The sequence below is a fragment of the Amblyraja radiata genome, chromosome 19 (genome assembly GCF_010909765.2).
Source record: "Amblyraja radiata isolate CabotCenter1 chromosome 19, sAmbRad1.1.pri, whole genome shotgun sequence".
Classification (NCBI taxonomy): Eukaryota; Metazoa; Chordata; class Chondrichthyes; order Rajiformes; family Rajidae; genus Amblyraja; species Amblyraja radiata.
In genome coordinates, this window is record NC_045974.1 from 20,964,988 (window position 1) to 20,985,986 (window position 20,999).

General features: G+C 46.1%; 1 protein-coding gene across 1 annotated transcript; it reads right to left on the reverse strand.

The window, feature by feature from the left end:
- Positions 1-8,601: 8,601 nt before the first annotated feature.
- igf1 (insulin like growth factor 1) lies at positions 8,602-19,864 on the reverse strand. The gene is made up of 4 exons (XM_033037938.1): positions 19,576-19,864; positions 16,426-16,582; positions 10,579-10,745; positions 8,602-9,203 (listed from the first exon to the last, which is right to left on the reverse strand). Exons 1-4 carry the CDS (start codon positions 19,609-19,611, stop codon positions 9,138-9,140), a joined length of 426 nt encoding a protein of 141 aa, XP_032893829.1. The 5' UTR covers positions 19,612-19,864; the 3' UTR covers positions 8,602-9,137.
- Positions 19,865-20,999: the final 1,135 nt, after the last annotated feature.

The window sequence follows — 20,999 nt, forward strand, 5'->3', positions numbered from 1 at the left end:
TGAACAGTTTTTGGGTCCATCTTGAAACCCAAATCCTAAACGGAAAACAAGAATAGATTTCAATGACAATCTGCATTAATGCATAACTGTAAAACATCCCAAACCTGCTTCATAGTTGCATGATCGGACAAAGATTAAATGAATGACCAATGCTGGGTTAAAGAGGTTGGCATGAATGAAGCTAAATTGGAAAGAAGAGAGTGGTGGAGAATTTAAGAGATGGAACTGAGTGACCCCAGTTATATAGATGAGGGAAGTTGGGATAGTTAGAGCCCTACAACAAGGAAAAGGCCCTTCAGCCCATTGAGTCCTTGCCAACCTTCAACTGCCCCCCCTGACAACCATTTAGTCCTCCCACATTCCCATCAACTCCCCCTACCGAGACGCTATTCCTCGACTTACATTGGCCAATTATCCAACCTGTTTTCACAATTACAAGAGAGAATTTAAGAGGATAGCTGAAAGTTCTGAAGGGTTGGTTAGGGTAAGGATGGAGGAGACATTGTTTTCAATGCTGGTTGAATAATAATCACACAGAGAGATATCCAAAGAGTTGCGCAAATGAAACGGAGGTAAAGTGAGCACATTTATTTTACATATGTAGTTAATATGAAATGAATAAAAAGAACAACAGTGCAGTATTTAATGAAGGATAAACCCATCTTACGAGCGCCCATCTTATGGACATTCATACATAAGGCCTCACACAATATTATTCAACTCAAAAGTTTAACTTGCATACATTCTTCCCTACCAATGGCAGAATTAATTTATTCCCTGTCTTCACTATTTGTAAATCTTCTCATTCTTATGTCCTTTTGTTGTTTGTTCTAACACTGGAGATGACCGTATTTGATTATCGTAGATGCTTACAGATTTTCCAAGTTATGGACTAAATCAACTTAAGGGGGTTTGTAAAAGCAAAACTCGGTCATTTTCCAGGGATGATTTGTAGTGACTTCCAAAAAGAAAAAGAAAGTGGTTAAATACTTGAACTGCAAACAAAATTGTCTGGGTGTGGGAGCATTGAAGGGAACAAAGGCTAAGATGATGCTTTGACAAAGTGCCAACAAATGAGGATTAGTTTCTATTGAAAATTCCCAGTGACGAGATGGGAGGTCTGGAGAAACTCCAGCTACTGACAATATACATTACGTTTATCCATCTGTATTAACTGCCCTAAAATGGAGAGAGAGCAGACGGATTTGCTGACGATTAAAACAGTGAGTAACACGCATGGAGATAACTTACTGGAAAGAGGAAGACTTTGGGGTCTACTCGGCCTGTCTGAAGAAGTTGGTTGGTCTTATACGATCTTAGGGACCTTCCGTTCTCTGGGTATTTCCCAACAGCCAACGTCATCTCCTGGCTATAGTCGTTTGGGGGCACATTGACTTCTTCCAATTGTCCAAGAGCTCTGACGGAGGAAGAGGAACAGTCTCCGGAGAAGAGGACAGAGATGATGAGAGCACTGTAGACCGAGGAAAGCATTCTACTACCAGTTGCAGGTCGCTTCAAGAGACGGAGAAGGTTTGCAGTGAAAACCAAAGCGATTAAGAAAGAAGAAGCTAGCCCGTTACTGTTGGGAAACTCTCACACCTACCTTTATATCCTTGAAGATCACTAACAAACTTCCTGCCAAACGCATATGCCATTTACTGAAAGTAATATCTCCGATTGATCACTACAGGAGCTGACTTGGTCATTTGCTTTAATGTAGACCCACTAATGTCAAAAACAGTGGTGGTCTTAATTAATTATTTGAAGAGAAGAGGTGTCCTAAGGTGCAAGATAGGATGAGACATTTTCCGGTGAACAGCAGTCTAATTTAAGATGCCAAGCTGTAAACAATTCTTGAAGAGATCAGTCTTCCAATCTTCACTCCTTCCAAGATAATGTTCTCATACAAAATCCCAGCCCAGCAAATTAAATTTCTTAATTAAATATTTCTAATCCCCGAGAGATCATTTTTGAGTGGAGAGGCTTTTCTCTTGGAGAACAAATTCCCAGCTGTGACGAATCTAATTTAAAACACAAGAGTTTAGCAATTCCTCAGGAGTTTCAACCCTTAATTAAAAACTATTCGGGCTTTTATTTGCATTGAATTATTCAAACATCAGAACTATTCACAAGTATCAACAGTGACGATTTATGTTGATAAAGTGCTCTAATGTCAGAAAGATCAGGAACTGTTCAATGTATTATCTTCCTCGTTTAAAAGCAATTATTTCAGAGTGTTCTAGTTAATCTCCGGTCTATTTATTCACATAATATTTACTGAATATGATTTTTGACCAGGGAGATGGCAGCAACTTCTGATTTCTTACACTACAGTTGGAGAAAGTGGACTTTGGGAAACAAGAAATATTTAAGTAAAAGAAAAGATACAAAGTGCCACCGATTTATGAATTAGAATTGGAACTTTGTACACTATTGGCTAGTCAATCGTTTTTACAGAAGGATTTGCTAAAATATTTGGAGACGCAAGGAACTGCAGATGCTGGTTTACAAAGAGCATGGAGTAACTCAGTGGGTCAGGCAGTATCTCTGGAGAACATAGATAAGCGATGTTTTGGGTCAGGATAATTTCTTCAGACTCTTTTTAGACTAACTTCCAGTCTGAAGAAGGGTCCCGACCAAAAACGTTACCTGTCCATGTTCTCCAGAGATTCTGCTTGACCCACTGAGTTACTCCAGCACTTTGTGCACTTTTTTTGTATACTAGCATCAGCACTTCCTTGGGTCTGAAATATTTAACAAATCTTTCTGTGGAACTATTGACTTTACAATAGTGCACAAAGTTTCAATAGTGCAAAGTTTCAAGGAGGACTCTCTCAAACTTCTACATGTGCACAGTAGAGAGCATACTGACTGGCTGCATCATGGCCTAGTTCGGCAACTTGAACGTCCAGGAGCGGAAAAGACTGCAGAAAGTTGTGACCACTGCCCAGTCCACCACCGGCTCTGACCTCCCCACCATCGAAGGGATCTATCGCAGTCGCTGCCTCAAAAAGGCTGCCAACATCATCAAAGACCCACACCATCCTGGTCACACACTCATTTCACCGTTGCCATCGGGAAGAAGGTACAGGAGCCTGAAATCTGTTACATCCAGGTTCAGGAACAGCTTCTTCCCCACAGCCATCGGACTATTAAACACGACATCAAGTAAGCTCTGAACAATAACAGTCCATTATTTATTATTGCACTATATCTGTTTATTTATTGAGTATATTTGGTCTATGGGTCTACAGACACGCTGAACATTTATCTTCTGTTTTGTACTATGTTTACATATTCTGTTGTGCTGCAGCAAGTAAGAATTTCCTTGTCCTATCAGGGACACATGACAATAAAACTCTCTTGACTCTTGAATAAAAATTCATAAATCGGTTGAGAAAGCAGCAGGACAGAGTTGCATTGTCAAAGCAACATTCCAGAGCTTGTATCTCGGTTTACACCTGCTAATCGTACCTCACCTGCTCGATGCTTCCAACCTTCCTGATACAACGCACCATGAATGTGGAATGGATGGGAGGAAGTGCAGAGACTGCGATGGACTTGGCTTTGCTCACCACTCCCTGCAGGTTCAGCTGGTCAAGAGCAGAGCAGTTGCCACACCAGGCTGAGATACATCCCGTCAGTATACTTTATGTAGCGCGTCTGTAGAGGTTTGAGGAAATCCTTGTGGACATGCTGAATCTTAGTTTCTTAGTTAGTTAGTTTGTTTATTTTATTGTCACATGTACTGTGAAAATGTACAGTGAAAAGCTTTTGTTGCATGCTAACCAGTCAGTGGAAAAACTATACATGATTACAATCGAGCCATCCACAGTGTGCAGACACAGAATAAAGGGAATAACTTTTAGTGCAAGGTAAAGTCCAGTAAAGTCCGATTAAAGATAGTCTGAAGGTTTCCTATGAGGTAGATGGAAGTTGAGGACTGCTCTCTAGATGTTGATAGAATAGTTCAGTTGCCTGATAACTCTGTACCATTGAATCTTCTCAGATACGCAAGAAAATAAATTGCACTTTCTTCATCACCGCATCAGTGTCACCAGGCTAGGTTGCTGGTGATATGGATGACTGGAAACTTGAAGCTATCGACCATCTCTACAGCAGCGGCCGTAGATGAGAACAGGATTGTGTTCGCCCTTCTCCCTTCCTTAGGTCAACAACCCAAGGGAAGAACAACCTTCCTTAGCCAGAGGGTGGTGAATCTGTGGAACTCATTGCCACAGACGGCAGTGGAGGCCAAGTCATAGGGTATTTTTAAAGCGGAGATTGACAGATGCGTAATCGGTAAGGATGTCAAAGGTGACGGGGAGAAGGCAGGAGAATGGGTTGAGAGGGAAAGATAGATCAGCCATGATTGAATTGCATGGGCTGAATGGTCTAATTCTGCTCCTATTACATGAACCTAAGAACCAACTCTTTTGTCTTGCTGACGTTAAGGATGAGGCTGATGTCCTGATACCATAAGACTAGGTTCTTGATGTCTTTACCTGTACATAGCCTCACAGTTGATGTATTAAAATCATGTTTTAGTGCATTGCAGAAGTATGATTTCAATGTTTTTTGTTTGAAGTATATTTAAGAGGTAACTTTTGAAGGGGTATTTTTTTCCACACAAAGGGTGGTGGGTGTATGGAACAAGCTGCCAGAGGAGGTAGTTGAGGCAGGGACTATCCCAACATTTAAGAAACAGTTAGACTGATACATGGATAGGACAGGTTTGGAGGGATAGGGACCAAAAGCAGGCAGTGTAGCTGGGACATGTTGGCGGTTGTGGGCAAGTTGGGCCGAACGGCCTGTTTTCACACTGTATCACTCTTTGACTACATTATTCCCCCACCATGCATGAATGCTTCAAAATCAAGTGGTCGAGTTTTATTGCCATATACTCAAGCATAGAAACATAGAAAATAGGTGCAGGAATAGGCCATTCAGCCCTTCAAGCCAGCACCGCCATTCAATATGATCATGGCTGTTCATCTAAAATCAGTACCTCTTTCCTGATTTTTCCCCATATCCCTTGATTTTGCGAGCCCCAAGAGCTAAATGTCAGTGAATTGGCCTCCACTGCCTTCTGTGGCAGAGAACTCCACTCTCTGTGTGAAGAAACTTTGTCTTCATCTCAGTCCTAACTGGCCTACCCGTTATTCTTAAACTGTGACCCCTGGTTCTGAACTCTCCCAACATCGGGAACATTTTTCCTGCAGTTACAGTAAGTGAAAATCTAGCAGGCAAGCAAGGTGCTTTCTCCAACCACCCCCATTTGAAGGCCACTATCTTCCACCGTTTCTACCCAGTGCTTGGTACTTACTTGCTGCAACCAGTGGTTGTCCTCCAGGATGTACCAAGCCACAACCTGATCCATGCCGGTCACCTGGGTGAATTCGGCACTCGCCAGCCCCGGCTCCCCATCCGCATCTGTTCCCACCGCTGCTTCTGCTTCCATCCCTCCCTCAGCCCCGGCTCTCCAACACCCGTGGCCCATGCAGTAGATACTCGCCAGAGCGTGAGAAATTTGTGATCAGCGTGAGAGCGTGAGAATTTGGCCAAATGCATGATTCTCATGCTCAATGCGTGAGTTGGCAGCCCTGTATTTTACACACACACTCCCCCATACACACACACTGCCCCATACACACACACACACACTGCCCCATACAAACTTCCCCATATACACACACACACTGTTTCATATATATACACACACACACACACACACTGCCCCATATACACACACACAGCCCCATACACACTTCCCCATATACACACACACACACACTGCCCCTTATACACACACACACTGCCCCATATACACACACACACACTGCCCCATATACACACACACACTGCCCCATATACACACACACACTGCCCCATATAGACGCAGACACTGCCCCATACACACACACCCGCGCACACACATACCCACACACGCAAACCCACCCACACCCACGCAGACACATAGACACCCACACCCTCCCATACACAGACTCTCATTCACCCACCCACACACTCATACCCACCAACCCACACACAGCCACACATGCATACCCACACACTGCCCCACCCACACAAGTCCACACCTTTTAACCCCATTTGTTTCAGTCAAATCAATGGCTGTGAATCCAAAACTTTGGAATACATATCAGATGTGGTAAACGCCTTCATTTCCCTCTTTGTTTTCCAACACTAAGCAGTTAATGACACTAGGCCAGCCAAGTGCAGGTCTCAAACAGGCCACTTGACCCAGTAGGCTCTCACCAACCCAGCTCTCTCCAATTTCAAGTAACTAACCTACTAACACCCCACCCCCCCCCCCCCCCCCCTCCATCCCATCTGTTCCCTGTGGCCCCACCTGGATTTGCATAAATTTCTTCCCATCCCCTTCCACCGATATTCCTTCCTCTGGCTCACAATTCGCACCTCATAGATACTAATCTCACATATTGTCTCTTCATCTCTGGCCTTTGTCCAACCATCAGCCTATCACTTGTATCCACCTATTACTCACCAGGCTTTATCCTGCCCCCACCTCTTCCAAATTTCTCCTTCTCCCCCACCCCCTCCATAATCTGTCTGAAGATGGGTCCTGATCAAAATGTCACCTCTGCATGTTCTGCAGACGCTGCTTGACACGCTGAGTCACTCCAGCACTTTGTGTCTTTTTTTGTAAACCGGCATCTGCAGTTCCTCATGTGTCTCACTTGTTTCTTCCAGTTTTCCTCATCTAGATCAACTCCATCTCCCCGTGACTGTTGTGGTGTCTCACCCAAACTTCAAAGACGTACATGTTTGTAGGTTAATTTGATTCTGCAAATTGTAAATTGTCCCTGGTATGTAGGATAATACCAGTGAATGGGGTGATCACTGGTCGGCGCGTGCCTATTTCCACGCTGTTTCTCTAAAGTGTAAAGTCGTCTCTTTTGCATGGACCTTCTCAACAATTGGACTGAAACATCTTCACGGGTAGATTCTCCCAGGGACCAACGGAAACCTGGCTGTTAAGGAATTATTGGCAAGGTAATTGAAGGTAGTTAATTCCTCAGCAGTGGGCAATATTCAAGAAAGTATTTCACAACCAGGGCCCCTGCTGTGAAGGTGAACAGTTATACGGCAGTGTAGGAGCTGTTATGTACCACGATATAGGACTAGAACGAGGCATCTCTGGCCAAGTCTAGACAAAACTTCATACAACATTGGGGCGACATGGTGGCACAGCGGTAGAGCTGCTGACTTACAGCAACAGAGACCCGGGTTCGATCCCGACTATGGGTGCTGTCTATACGGAGTTTGTACGTTCTCCCCGTGACAGCATGGGTTTTCCCTGGGTGCTCCGGTTCCCTCTAACACTCCAAAGACGTGCAGGTCTTTTGGTTAGTTGGCTTTGGTAATTGTAAAAATTGTCTCTAGTGTGTAGGATAGTGCTAGTGCTGGTCGGCGCAGACACGTCGAACCGAAGGGATTGTTTCCGCGCTGTATCTCTAAAATCTAAAGACTAAAGATCTCAAAAGAAGTTTCAGCATTTTGTTACATAAAACGTATTACTCTTACATTCATGTCAAATACATTCTCAATCAAACAACACAATAGCACCTTTTAACAGAACAAGTTGAATATTCCGCTACAAATCAAATATGTCCCCTCGTTACATAAAATGTAGATATTTAAAACAAGCAGACTCTTATATCAGCCCCGTCTATGAATTGTTAATGTTTAGGTTAATGGCTATACAAACTCCACCCCGTTTATCCTGTGCCAGGACATCAAATTGGACCTCTTGTGCACTCTTGAAGGTTGCTACAATAATGTCGAGAACATGTATTCACAAAAGGTCTCAGGCAATGAAAAACAGAGACATGAACCCAGTGCAAATGCATTCTCTGGTAGGCTTCCAAAGTTGCACCCCTTATTGTAACAACCTCACGTATAGAGGTGACATCTGTTAGGGTGTGTGTTGTCAGTTCTACCCCACAGGGAGATGGAGACTGCAGCTGAAGAAATGTGAATTCATGTAAAACGAAGGAATGATGATGCACTAGCCATCTTCTGCCAGTCCAATTTCACCAACACCAACACCCCCCCCCCCCCCCCCCCCCCCCACGTGTCTCAAAATGCTGATGTCCCAATTGTAAAGACACGATGGAAAGTTTGGTGACAAAAAAAAAGTTAGATTAATTTGAGTTGCTGCCTTTATATTCTCCGAGCAAGGGTATGAGTGGCCAGATTCCACACCAGATTGAAGGTCAGCATCTCTGGCTGCAGAATTGAGTTAGAAACTTATCTTTTGGATACAAACTTCAAGTTCAGAGAAATCCAACTTAACAACGATACGGATTAAAGGTCAACTTTCACTTTTTTGGCAGGGATTTGGGTTATCTGCAGAATGATATCAGATTGTGCCCTGTAGCCTAACAATATTTGCTGTTACAAAAATCAACAGTCCAACTTATACTGCAAATATTTAGAAAATACCTGGAACCAGGTCTCCATTTTCTTTTTTGGTGATAGCTCATTGCCATTATGTATATGTCACCTGGATAGATTGGCAGTACCCCAAACTTGATCCTCTAGCTTATACCCCCAGTCAATTATACCTCATCCCATTCTATCACCTCCCCCCCCTCTAAAGCAGAGATCAAAAGTAGTCATTTCTTTATCAACTGTACTCCTAACTGGAAATGAATGCTTTTCAAAGTTGCAGCTTACATAAAAATTGGTTTGCAGTGCCAAGTGTCTCGAGTCCAATCCATAGATAATGTTAAAAAGAAAAGCTGTCGCAATAAAAGGGCACGGGTTAAAATGAAGTCCACATCGTTACCACCTTGTGCAAGGTGGGTACGGTAACAGTCCGGGCACCGGCCATGAACGAGAAACTGCTGGGAACTCTATTAGGAACACAAAGGCATTGTTTGTCCAGTCCTACACTTTGCCCCAGGAAACAGTTGTCCAGGAACGGCGATTACTTGGTAGAACTTGCACGGCTCGACTGAGAGAGTTCTGGTGTCGATCAGTATCCTTTCATAACTAGTAACCAGACGGCGACTCCAATCATTGGTGACATTTACACCGAGCCCACTGAACCAATCCACCTCCAGCAGCCCCGGGCACGTGGCCCTCCCAGCTCAGATTCGATAATTCCTGTTGACGGCACTGGCATTCGCTCGGCTGGGGTTCCTCCAAATGTTCTCCTGTAACACCAGAGGAATGAGAACGATTTTAGCATCATGAACGAGTGCTGGCTGTCTTAAGACACTTGCAGCTTCACCTGCTGTACCAGACCCTTGAATCAACCTCTCAGAAGCCAAGGATGAATTCCTGAACTCAATCTTCCAAACGACCTCATTACAATCCTTGCAATGTTTTTTTAATGATCTGCACTTTCTCTGCAGCAGAAACACTATATTTGAACCAAATTCTAACTGATTGATAGTGGATCAGATTTAGGTTGTGTCTTGGCAATAGATATCCTGAGACCTTAGAGGGCGGGCTCAGTAACGCAGCAGTAGAGTTGCTGCTATACAGCACCAGAGACCCGGGTTCGATCCTGACCATGGGTGCTGTCTGTGTGTGTGTGTGGAGTTTGCACATTCTCCCTGTGACCACATGGGTTTTCTCCGGGTTATTCGGTGTCCTCCCACATCGAAAAGACATGCAGGATTGTAGATTAATTGGCCCTCTGTAAATTGTCCCTAGTGTGTAGGGAGTGGATGAGAAAGTGGGATAACATAGAACTAGTATTGATGGTCGGCGTACTCAGTGGGCCGACTTGCCTATTTCCATGCTGTACCTCTAAACTAGAATAGATGTTCATAAGTCATGGCAGCAGAATTAGGCCCATCAAATCTACTCCACCATTCAATCCCGGCTGATCTATCTATCTTTCCCTCTCAACCCCATTTTCCTGCCTTCTCCCCATAACCCTTGATACCCCTACGAATCAAGAACCTGCCAATCCCCACCTTAAAAATACCCAATTACTTGGCCTCCATCGCCATCGGTGGCAATGAATTCAACAGACTCACCACCCTCTGGCTAAAGAAATTCCATCTCATCTGCTTTCTAAAGATAGGCACAAAGTGCTGGAGTAACTCAGTGGGTCAGGCAGCATCTCTGGAGAAAAAGGATGGGTGATGTTTCGGGTTGGGACCATTAATTTAGAGACACAGCATGGAAACAGGCCCGTCGGCCCACCGAGCCCGCGCCAAGCAGCGATTCCTGCACACTAGCACTATCCTACACACACAAGGGACAATTTTCAATTATACCAAGCCAATTAGCCTACAAAACCTGTACGTCTTTGGAGTGTGGGAGGAAAGCAGGAGAAAAGAACAGAACAGACAGCACCCGTAGTCAGGATGAATCCTGGGTCTCTGGCGCTGTAAGGCAGCAAATCTACCGCTGCGCCACTGGCCTCAAATGCCACTATCCTATCTTCCTCCATCACCATCCCCGGCAGTATGTTCCTTTCTATCTTTTCTAAAGGTACGTCCCGTTATTTTGAAAGGATGTGGCGGGGTGGCAGGTGGCAGGAGGGAGGGCGAGTGGGGCAGGACCGGCTCTTACCCTCTGTCCTTTCTCTGTGTGCCTCTGGATGCGGAGGGAACTGTCTGGTCGTTGGGGCTTTGCACAGTACATCTCCAGCAGCTTGAGGTCACAGCTCTGGAAGCAGCACTCGTCCACGATCCCTCGGTGTGGCCTCCGCACATTCGACCTGTAGCCCGTGGGTTTGTCTGCAGGGGGAGGGTGGGGCAGGGTGAAAGCACACGCCTTACGTTCCAGTCTGCACGGTGGCGGATAAAGGTTTACCATCAAGAGCGTCGACACGAGAGATACAGAACAGACCTGACTGGAAGGGCTGAACAAACTGCAGTCTGTTCACCACTCTAGAAAAGTGGTGGGTTAGGTTAGTGTTAGTATTACAGCGAGGAAACTGGCCCTTCAGCCCACTGAGTCTGCACCGACCTGTCATCACCTGTACACTAGTTCTATCCTACTCACTAGGGACAACTCAGAGAAGCCAATTAACCTACAAAACTGTACATCTTTGGAATGTGGGAGGAAATCAGAGCAGCTGGAGAAAGCTCATGCGGTCACAGGGAGAAAGTACAAACTCTGTACAGACAGCACCCATAGTCAAGATCAAACCTGGGGCCGTGAGGCAGCAACTCTAATGCTGCGCCACTGTGCCGCCCCTTATGGATTCATGCAACACAGAAATTTGTCCTGGCCAACCAACATGCCCCATCTACACTAGTCCCACCTGCCCGCGTTTGGGAATGGACAGACAAAGTTTGGATCAGGACCTTTCTTTGGGTCTGAAGTAAGTTCCCGACCCAAAAAGTCACCTATCCATTCAGTCTAACGCAGGGTCCTGACTTGAAATCTATCAATTTAGTTTGAAGAAAGGTCCTGACCTAAAGTGTCACCTGTCCATTCCGTCTGAAGAAGGATCCTAACTTAAAATATCATCTGCCCATTCCCTTCACAGATGCTGCCTGACCCGCTGAGTTCCTCCAGCACTTTGTGCTTCGCTCAAGATTCTAGCGTCTGCAGTTCCTTGTGCCTCCACGTAAATAAGATTAGCAGCAGTGAAGGAGACAGCGAATTCAGACATTTCTTTACCCAGAGAAGCAAGGGAATGTGGAACTGGGTCCATGGCGAGTGTTAGAGGGGAATAGTGTAGATCTATTGACTACTAAAGGAAGAAAGGAAGAGAAGCTGTTGGAGGCTGGGAGATAATGCAGAGCAGAAATAAAAGGGTCCCAACCCAAGACGTCACCTTTCCATGTTTCCGGACATGCTGACTGACCCACTGAGTTAGTTTAGTTTAGAGATACAATGCTGAAACAGGCCCTTTGGCCCACCAAGTCCACAACGGCCAGCGATCCCCATACAGTAACATTATCCTACACACTAGGGACAATTTACAATTTTTACCAAAGCCAATGTGGGAGAAAACCCACGTGGTCAGGGGGAGAACGTACAAACTCCGTACAGGCAGCACCCGTAGTCAGGTACTCCATCACTTTCTGTCTATGAACAGTATGAAATGTTTGGGCTGAATGGCCAGTGTTTCCCCACTGTTCCCACTCAACAAATTGTTTTATATCTCAAGCCACAAGTTCCTTCGACAGTTAGAAGGCCAAAGGCACTGATGATTTGATGCATCATCTGAGAGTCTGGCAGTGCATCTGAGACCCTGGTCCCTGCCAGAATCCCCAGCCTTGATTCAGGGCTGGAGCCCCAGCCTGAGGCTTGCGCCAAAAAAATAATTACTTGGAAGAAGAATCGCTGTGTTGTACAAAACCTATTTCTGGACAGGAAGCGCATGTTTTTGTCAAGCTTTTGGCTTAAATTGCCCATCCAATGTTAGAAGGTGGATGTTCACGAGATAATTTACTACTCGGAATCGACAGGGCTGGCACATTTATTAATCGCCAGATGTGACAGATTTATTCGGTGTAGAAGTCTGCAGCTTCAAACTCCCCCTGGAGATTTTAATCAGGATCTTAAACTTATTATATTTATCAGTGCTAACTATCTGTGACCATTATCCTTTATCTGTACACCGTGGACAGCTTGAGTGTAATCATGTACAGTCTTTTCTTTAGAAACAAATACCAGTAGATGCTGGTGTATAGCAAAGATAGACACAAAGTGCTGGAGTAACTCAGTGGGTCAGGCAGCATCTCTGGAGATAAAGGATGGGTGACTTCACTTTGCTTTGACTGGATAGCACACAAACAAACACTTTTCACTGTATCTCACTACACGTGACAATATCAACTCAAGTAAACATATCACTTTTCAACTTTTTTTATTCAAACCATCAGTGTGTAATGAGGTTCTGTAACAAATACTTTTATAAAATTAATTCACAGGATGTGGCCGTGACTGACAAGGGCCACAGTTTGTTTGAAAGATACACAAGGGAACCAGGCCCTTCGGCCCACTGAGCCCATGCTGACCATCGATCACTTGATCACACGAGTTCCACATTATCCCACTTCCACATCCACTCCCTACACACCAGGGGCAATTGACAGAAACCAATGAACCTACAAACCCGCACGTCTTTGGGATGTGGGAGGAAACCGGAGCATCCGGAGGAAACCCACACTGTCACAGGGAGTTTGGTTGGATTAGTTTAGTTTATTGTCATGTGTACTGAGGTACAGTGAAATGCTTTTTGTTCCACGCGATCCAGTCAGCAGAAGGACTATACATGATTATAATCAAGTCACCCACAGTGTACAGATACAGAATAAAGGGAATCAACGTTTAGTGCAAGATCAAGTCCAGCTTAAGGATATTCCGAATGTCTCCAGTGCAGTAGATGGGAGGTGAGGATTGTTCTCTCGGGAGAACGTGCAAACTCCGCACAGATATAACCCGAGTTCAGGATCAAACCCGTGTCTCTGGCACTGTGGGGCAGTGGGTCTACCAGCTGCGGTGCTTTACGGTGGCAAATCAATCACTTGCTGAGTTGCTTCCACAGAGTAGGTGAGATAAAGGAAAGGCAACGTCTCCAGAAGAGGCAAGTTCACATGTGCCTTCTTGGTGACAAAGGTCACAGGTGTGGCAGGCTCTGACCAAGAATCTGAGGTGCGTTACTACAGTGCGTCTCTATCAGGTGGATTTCAGACCATTTGTAAATTCATTGTGTAGGAAGGAACTGCAGATGCTGGTTTACACCGAAGATAGACCCTGGAGTAAATCTGCGGGACTGGCAGCATCTTTGGAGAGAAGGAATGAGTGACGTTTTGGGTCGAGATCCTTCTTCAGAATTTCAGAAATTCACTGTGATTGCTAAAGAGTTGTTTCATGAAACATAGAACATGACAGCACATGAACAGACCCTTCGGTCCACAATATCTGTGCTGAACATGATGCCAAGATAACCTCCTATCTTCCTGCAAACAATCCATATCTCTCCATCCCCTACATATCCACATGCCAATTCAAACATCTCTGAAATGCCACTAGCTTATCTTCTCCCATTGCTGCCCTTGGCAGCACGCTTCAGGCACTCGTCATTCTTTCTGTAATAAACAATTTGCCCTCACACCTCCTTTAAACTTTGTCCCTCTCACCCAAAAGCTATGCATCTGGTATTTGAATGTTCCATCTATGCCTCTCAATTGTATAAACTTCTATCGGGACTCCCCACAACCTCCAGTGTTGCAGATAAAATAATCCAAGTCTGTCCAATCTCTCCCTGTGGCTAATGACTAGCCCAGGCATCATTCGGGCAAACCTTCTCAGCACCCTTTCCAAAATTTCGTCAGATGAACATGCCTAGATCCAGGGAGCAGAGAGTCAATGAGGAGACGGCATAGCTTTGCAATTTTCTAGATAGACTCATCTCCTCTTCCCTCCCACAAGAAGAAGTGTCTCAACCCGAAACGTCACCCATTCCTTCTCTTCAGAGACGCTGCCTGTCCCGCTGAGTTACTTCAGCATTTTGTGTCTCTCTTTGGAATTTTCTACGCTGGAGGCTGTGGATACTAACAAGATGCTGAGGCTTTGAAGAGGGTGTAGAAGAGGTTTACCAGAATGATGTCTGAATTACAGGGTTTTAGCTAAAAGGAGATGTTGGAATGTTTTGTCTGGAAGATCAGAGGTTAAAGGAGATTCGATAGAAGTATATAAAATTACGATGGACATAGAAAGGGTAGAAGGTTGAAAATATCAAAGACTAGAGGGCGTAGGTTTAGACGGATATGGGCCAAACAAAGGCAAGTGGGACTAGTATAGATGGTTCACCTTGGTCGGCATGGGCAAGTTGGGCCAAAGGGCCTGTTTCCATGATGTATGACTCGATGACTTTATGATATAGCATTAAGGTGAGGGGACAAAGTTTAAAGGAGATGTATGGGATGTGGCAGGTGGAACACCCTGCCGGGGAGATGGTGAAGGCAGATACAATAGTGACATTTAAGAGGCTCATGAGAATGGAGGGATATGAATCATGTGCAGGCAGGGGAGACTAGATTAATTCTGCATCATGTTCGGCACGGACATTGTGGGCCGGAGGGCCGGTTACTGTGCTGTATGATGTTCGTTGTTCACCACTGAGTTTATTCAAGACTGAGAATACTAATCTCAGCCTAAAATAGACTGAATGGCTGGCCTTCCATCGATGGTTACTGAGGCAAATCGGGAGATATGGAGATGAAGTAGAAATATTGGGTTGCAGGAAAGGATAAGTCAGGACGTTGTGGAATCACAAGCCAGGTTTTACCTTCTGCCACAGAAGGTAGTTGAGGCCAGTTCATTGGCTATATTTAAGAGGGAGTTTTAAGAGAGGATGTGGCCCTTGTGGCTAAAGGGATCAGGGGGTATGGCGAGAAGGCAGGTACAGGTGTAGAACATAAAACAGTACAGTACAGGAACAGGCCCTTCTGCCCACAATAAACATGATGCCAATATAAAACTAATAGAAACATAGAAAATAGGTGCAGGAGCAGGCCATTCGGCCCTTTGAGCCTGCACCGCCATTCAGTATGATTATGGCGTACACAAATCTTCTGTACCTTGACACAATCCATATCTCTCCATTCCCTGCATATCCATGTGCCAATCTAAAAGCCTCTTAAACTCCACTATCGTATCTACCCCCTGACAGCACTTTCCAGGCACCCCCCCAAAAAAAACTTGTCCCGCACGTTTCTTTTAAACATCTTTTAAATTTTCCCTGCACATCTTTTTCAAACTGCTAAAAGCTCGAAAAGACATAAAATGCTGAAATAACACAATGGCTCAGGCAGCATCTCTGGAGAATATGGATAAATGAGGTTTTGCGTCAAAACATTTCTTCAGCCCCAAAACGTCACCTATCCATGTTCTCCAGAAATGCTGACTGACCAACTGAGCTACTCTAGTACTTTGAGTCCTTTTTATGTAAACCCGTCATCTGTAATTCCTTGCATCTCATCTTAAAGTTATGCCCTCTAGTCTTTGACATTTCCACCCTGGTAAAAAATCTAGGGGTTGGTGCAGATAGATCTAACTGACAAATTGTGAATGCAGTTGAATAATGCAGTGAACAGCCGACTTCTCAACCAAACCCCAGGGGTGTAAATGTCAGGAATCAGGCCCTTCAGTCCAACTTGCCCATGCCACCAAGATGCGCCATCTTCAGTAATCCCACATGCCCATGTTTGGCCCACATCCTTCTCACTATTCCTACCCATGCACCTGTCCAAGTATCCTTTAAATGCTGTTATAGTACAGCCTCACTATCTCCTCCACAGGTCATTCCATATACCCAGCACCCACTGTGTGAAAAAGTTGTCCTATTAAAAATGTTCCTTCTAAATCTTGAATCTGTAAGTAAGAAGAGAGAGAGAGAGAGAGAGAGGGAGATTCTCAAGCACGGCGACCGATGTAGGAAGGAGTTGAACTTACTGAAGTAGAATCCTCGTTCGCCACAGACGAACTGCAGAGCATCCACGAGCTCGGCCCCGCACAGGGTCTCTGGGCTGGCTCTCGCCCCGCTCACGGCCAGTGCACACAGCATCAGGTAGAGCACAGAGGGCCAGGAGTGCAGCACCATCCTAGCGGCCTGTGGAGATAGGAGATAATAGTCACTGTGCACCACTGCGTCGCCCAGCAGACTATGTTTGGCTAGCGTGGACTGCCGTCAGAGCATTTCAGCCGAAACCTTGAGCTCATCCAAAATACAGGCAGTGTCCTAACATGCACTCTGTCCCGTTCGCCTTTCACCCCAGCCTGTGCTGTCTGCTGGTTACGCAATACCTCTGATTTTTAAAGCCTACATTCTTGTTTTCCAGTGAAATATAATCTCCCCACCATCTCCTCCCCATTGCCGAACCATCTTCTCCCCCAACCCTGGAGTGCTCCAAGATCTCCAATTCCACTCCAATAATCACTACCAAACCTAATCACTCAAACCTCCTGGATTTTTGTGCCCCATATCTGAGGAAGGATGTGCTGGCGTTGGAGAGGGTCCAGAGGAGGTTTACGAGATTGATCCCAGGGGTGTTTGGGTTGAAGGCTCTGGGCCTGTACTCGCTGGAGTTTAGAAGGATGAGGGGGAACCTCATTGAAGCTTACTGAATAGTGAAAGGCCTGGACAGAGTGGATGTGGAGAAGATGTTTCCATTAGATACATAGATACATAATTATATGGTTCTGTGTTCTATATTTGAATGACGGAGCTCTCTCAATATGAGCATGCACTTGGCTGACATCAAGGGCTCATCTACTCTCCATGTACGTTACACCCGGTGGTGTCCCATTCTCTAACCTCATCTCCTTGCACACCAACACACAGAGTCATGGAGTGTGGAAACAGGCCCTTCAGCCCAACTTGCCTATGCCAATCAACATTCCCCAACTACTAGTCCCACCTGCTTGTGTTTGGCCCATATCTGTCTTTTAGTTTTAGTTTTAGAGATACAGCATGGAAACAGGCCCTTCGGCCCACAGAGCCAACACTGACCAACGAGCACCCAAATGCTAGTTCTATCCCACACACTAGGGACAATTTACCAACACCAGTTAACCTGCAAACCTGCACGTCTTTGCAATGTGGGAGGAAACCCACGCGGTCACAGGGAGAATGTGCAAATTCCGTACAGACAGTAACTGAGGTGAGGAACAAACCTGGGTCTCTGGCACTGTAAGGCAGCAACTCAACTGTTGTGCAGCTACTCCTAAACCTATCCTATCCATGCACCTGCCCAAATGTTATGTATAGTACCTGCCTCATCTACCTCCTCTGGCAGCTCATTCCATATACCCACCACCTTCAGTGTAAAAAAGTTGCCTCTCAAGTAGCTGTTGATTCTTAGTGTATCTCACATGCCTCAGCTTGATTCACACAGACTCTGCTCTGACAGGTAACCATCTCACAGGTAGGTGCGTCTTGGTCTAACTATTCCTTTACCCAGCAAGTTACTGGTGAGAAAGGTGCCCCATTTCCAGAGGGAATCAGGCTTTGGGCATTGGAAAGGGAAGATCATAACCTCCCCAAGGAATCAGATTGTGAATTGACATCTAAAGGACTGGGGAATCAATGTCAAAGAAGGAACCACAGATGCTGGTTTAAACCGAAGATGGACACAAAAAGCTGGAGTAACTCAGCAGGTCAGGCAGCATCTCTGGAAAAAAAGAATAGTTGACCTTTCGGGTGTCAAGGGTTATGGGGAGAACGCAGGAAAATGGGAATAGGAGACATGGATCAGCTATGATTGAATGGCGGAGTAGACTGGATGGGCCGAATGGCTTACTTGTACTCCTATAACGTGTGTGTGTGTGTGTGTGTGTATCTGTGTGTGTGTGTGTGTGTGTCTGTGTGTGTGTGTCTGTGTGTGTGTGTCTGTGTGTCTGTGTCGGTGTGTCTGTGTGTGTGTGTGTGTGTGTCTGTGTGTGTGTGTGTGTGTGTCTGTGTGTGTGTGTGTCTGTGTGTGTGTGTCTGTGTGTGTGTGTCTGTGTGTGTGTGTCTCTGTGTGTGTGTGTGTGTGTGTGTGTGTGTGTGTGTGTGTGTGTGTGTGTGTGTGTGTGTGTCGGTGTGTGTGTGTGTGTGTGAGTGTGTGTGTGTGTGTGTGTGTGTGTCGGTGTGTCTGTGTGTGTGTGTGTGTGTCTGTGTGTGCGTCTGTGTGTGTGTCGGTGTGTGTGTGTGTCGGTGTGTGTGTGTGTCGGTGTGTCTGTGTGTGTGTCTGTGTGTGTGTGTGTGTGTGTGTCTCTGTGTGTGTGTCTCTGTGTGTGTGTCTGTGTGTGTGTGTATCTTCTTCAGATTTCTCAAGAAGGGTCTAGATCCGAAACGTCACCTCTTCCCTTTCTCCAGAGATGCTGCCTGACCTGCGTAGTTACTACAGTTTTTTGTGTCTATCTTGCGTTCAATGTCAAATCAGGTTAAGGGGAAAAAAAACTTGGCTTGGTGGCCAGGAAATTGGAATTGCATTTTTTTTTAAACCTCCAAACAATTAAATTCCGAGCGCGGAGTTAATTTCGTTAGCCGGAGAGGTTGATAGGCAGTGATAAAGAATTGTCATTTTGCTCAACGCGAATGAGGAATGAATCTAACGCCCTTGTTAACGCCCAGCCCGTTCCTCCCGCGGAGATTCGGTCGCTTCAAGGCTGGACATTGAATTGAAATTAGACAATACGTCGCAACCCCAGCGCGTCCCAGTGTAGCACAGAGTGCTGGAGGAACTCAGCGGGCCGGGCAGCATATGTGCAGGCAAATAGAGAGCGTCCCGACCTGAAACATCGCCTGTCCATTCCTGACCCACTGAGTTCCTCCAGTACTTTGTGTTTTGCTCCAGCTTCAAAACACCTGAAGTTCCTTGTGTCTCTATCCCAACTCTTTGTAATCACTTAAACTCCGAGAAACATCCCGATTTCAAGCGTAAAAAACCCGCCCCACTTGAAACTATTAAGCAATTCTTTCATTTAGTATAACTTTCACCCAAAGAGTGCGGCATCGTGCCTGGATTAATCTCCACAGTATAAACAACAGTGCAGTATTAATGTTATATTTCTGCCAACAACTCTTAAGCTAAGCATCTAAGGCAATTCATTAACGGCTACCTTTCCTCGGATCCCTGTAGTCGCGTTCCTGCTCATTGACGCTGTCACGGGGTGGATGTGAGCCGCGTTGCCGGCCGTACACTGCCGGGGTGAGGAGGTGCCGGCACAGACGTGGAGTAACTCTCCCGGATATTCCTTTACCCCCGGCCCCGCCTGAGCGCAGCGGAGCCCCCGCCGGAGACGCGCGGCCCCAGTCTGCTCCGGCCGCCGGGGGTGGGAGGGAGGGAGGGAGGCCGACTCGTTCCACGCGTGTCTGGGCTTGTTTCAAGGGCAGCTGACGAGCTCACCCCTCAGACCTCTCCCTCCACCAACCCTCTCCCTATCACACCTCCTCCTTTCCCACCCTCTCCCTTTCTCACCCTTCCCTCCCTCCCTGCTCCGTCCGCCCATCCCTTCTCCTCTCCTCCCCTCTCTCAACCCTTTCCCTCCCTGCTCCACCTGCCCATCTCCTCCCTCCATCCTCTCATCTCCCTCCTCTTCCTCTCTCCCTACCTCAGCTCTCCGTCGAACTCCTCTCTCCTGTACTCCATTCCCATCCTATCCCCACCTGCCTGGCCCACTAAGTTCCTATACCCCGCTTTAGTTTAGTTTAGAGGTACATGGAAAATGCATGAAAACAGGCCCCCCAAATCCACACTGACCATGGATCACCCGTTCACACTAGTACGATAGTAGTTTCGCATCCACTCCCTACGCACTAGTGGCAATTTTACAGATGACAATACCTGCACGTACTCTGGGGTTTGGGGGAAAACCGGAGCATCCGGGGGAAACCCACGCGATCACAGGAAGAACATACACAGACAGCACCCGAAGTCAGAACCCGGGTCTCTGTCGCTGTGAGGTAGCAGCTGTGTCACTCTTGTGTGTATGGTAATAGACTTGAACTTGAACATAAGCTGCCTGACCTGCTGAGTTCCTCCGTCACTTTGCGTTTTGCTCAAGGCTTACATTGTATCTGTACCTCACTGTGGCACGGTTGTACAGTGCTCGGGTTTTTTCTGCCTCACAGCGCCAGAGACCCAGGTTCGATCCTGGCTACGGGTGCTGGCTGTAGGGAGTTTGTAGTTTTCACTGTGACCGCGTGGGTTTCTCCGGGTGCTCCAGTGTCCTCCCACAATCCAAATATGTACATATTTGTAGGTTACATAGCTTTGATTGAATTGTAAATTGTCCCCAGTGTATTGGATAGTGGCAGTGTACGAGGTGATTGCTGGTCTGTGCGGACTCGGTGGGCCGAAGGGCCTGTTTCCGCTCTGTATCTCTGGTCAAAAGTCTAAAGATGCCAATAAACTGGCCAGTCAGAACCAGGCCATGTTTAAGCAATGCCTGCCACCCTGTGGTAAAATTGGGGATAACAAGACATCGCTCCAATCAACAGCAGAACATGGTATTGAGTCTGAAGAAGGGTTTCGGCCCGAAAC

Bases quoted from the DNA above. Each gene is read 5' to 3' on its own strand.
- igf1 (XM_033037938.1), bottom strand. From the start codon at position 19,611: ATGAGCAGGAACGCGACTACAGGGATCCGAGGAAAG. The intron at 10,746-16,425 runs GTAAGTTCAACT...CTCCCCCTGCAG, and splicing joins CGAACGAGGATTCTACTTCA to ACAAACCCACGGGCTACAGG. The intron at 9,204-10,578 runs GTAAGAGCCGGT...CTGGTGTTACAG, and splicing joins ACACAGAGAAAGGACAGAGG to GAGAACATTTGGAGGAACCC.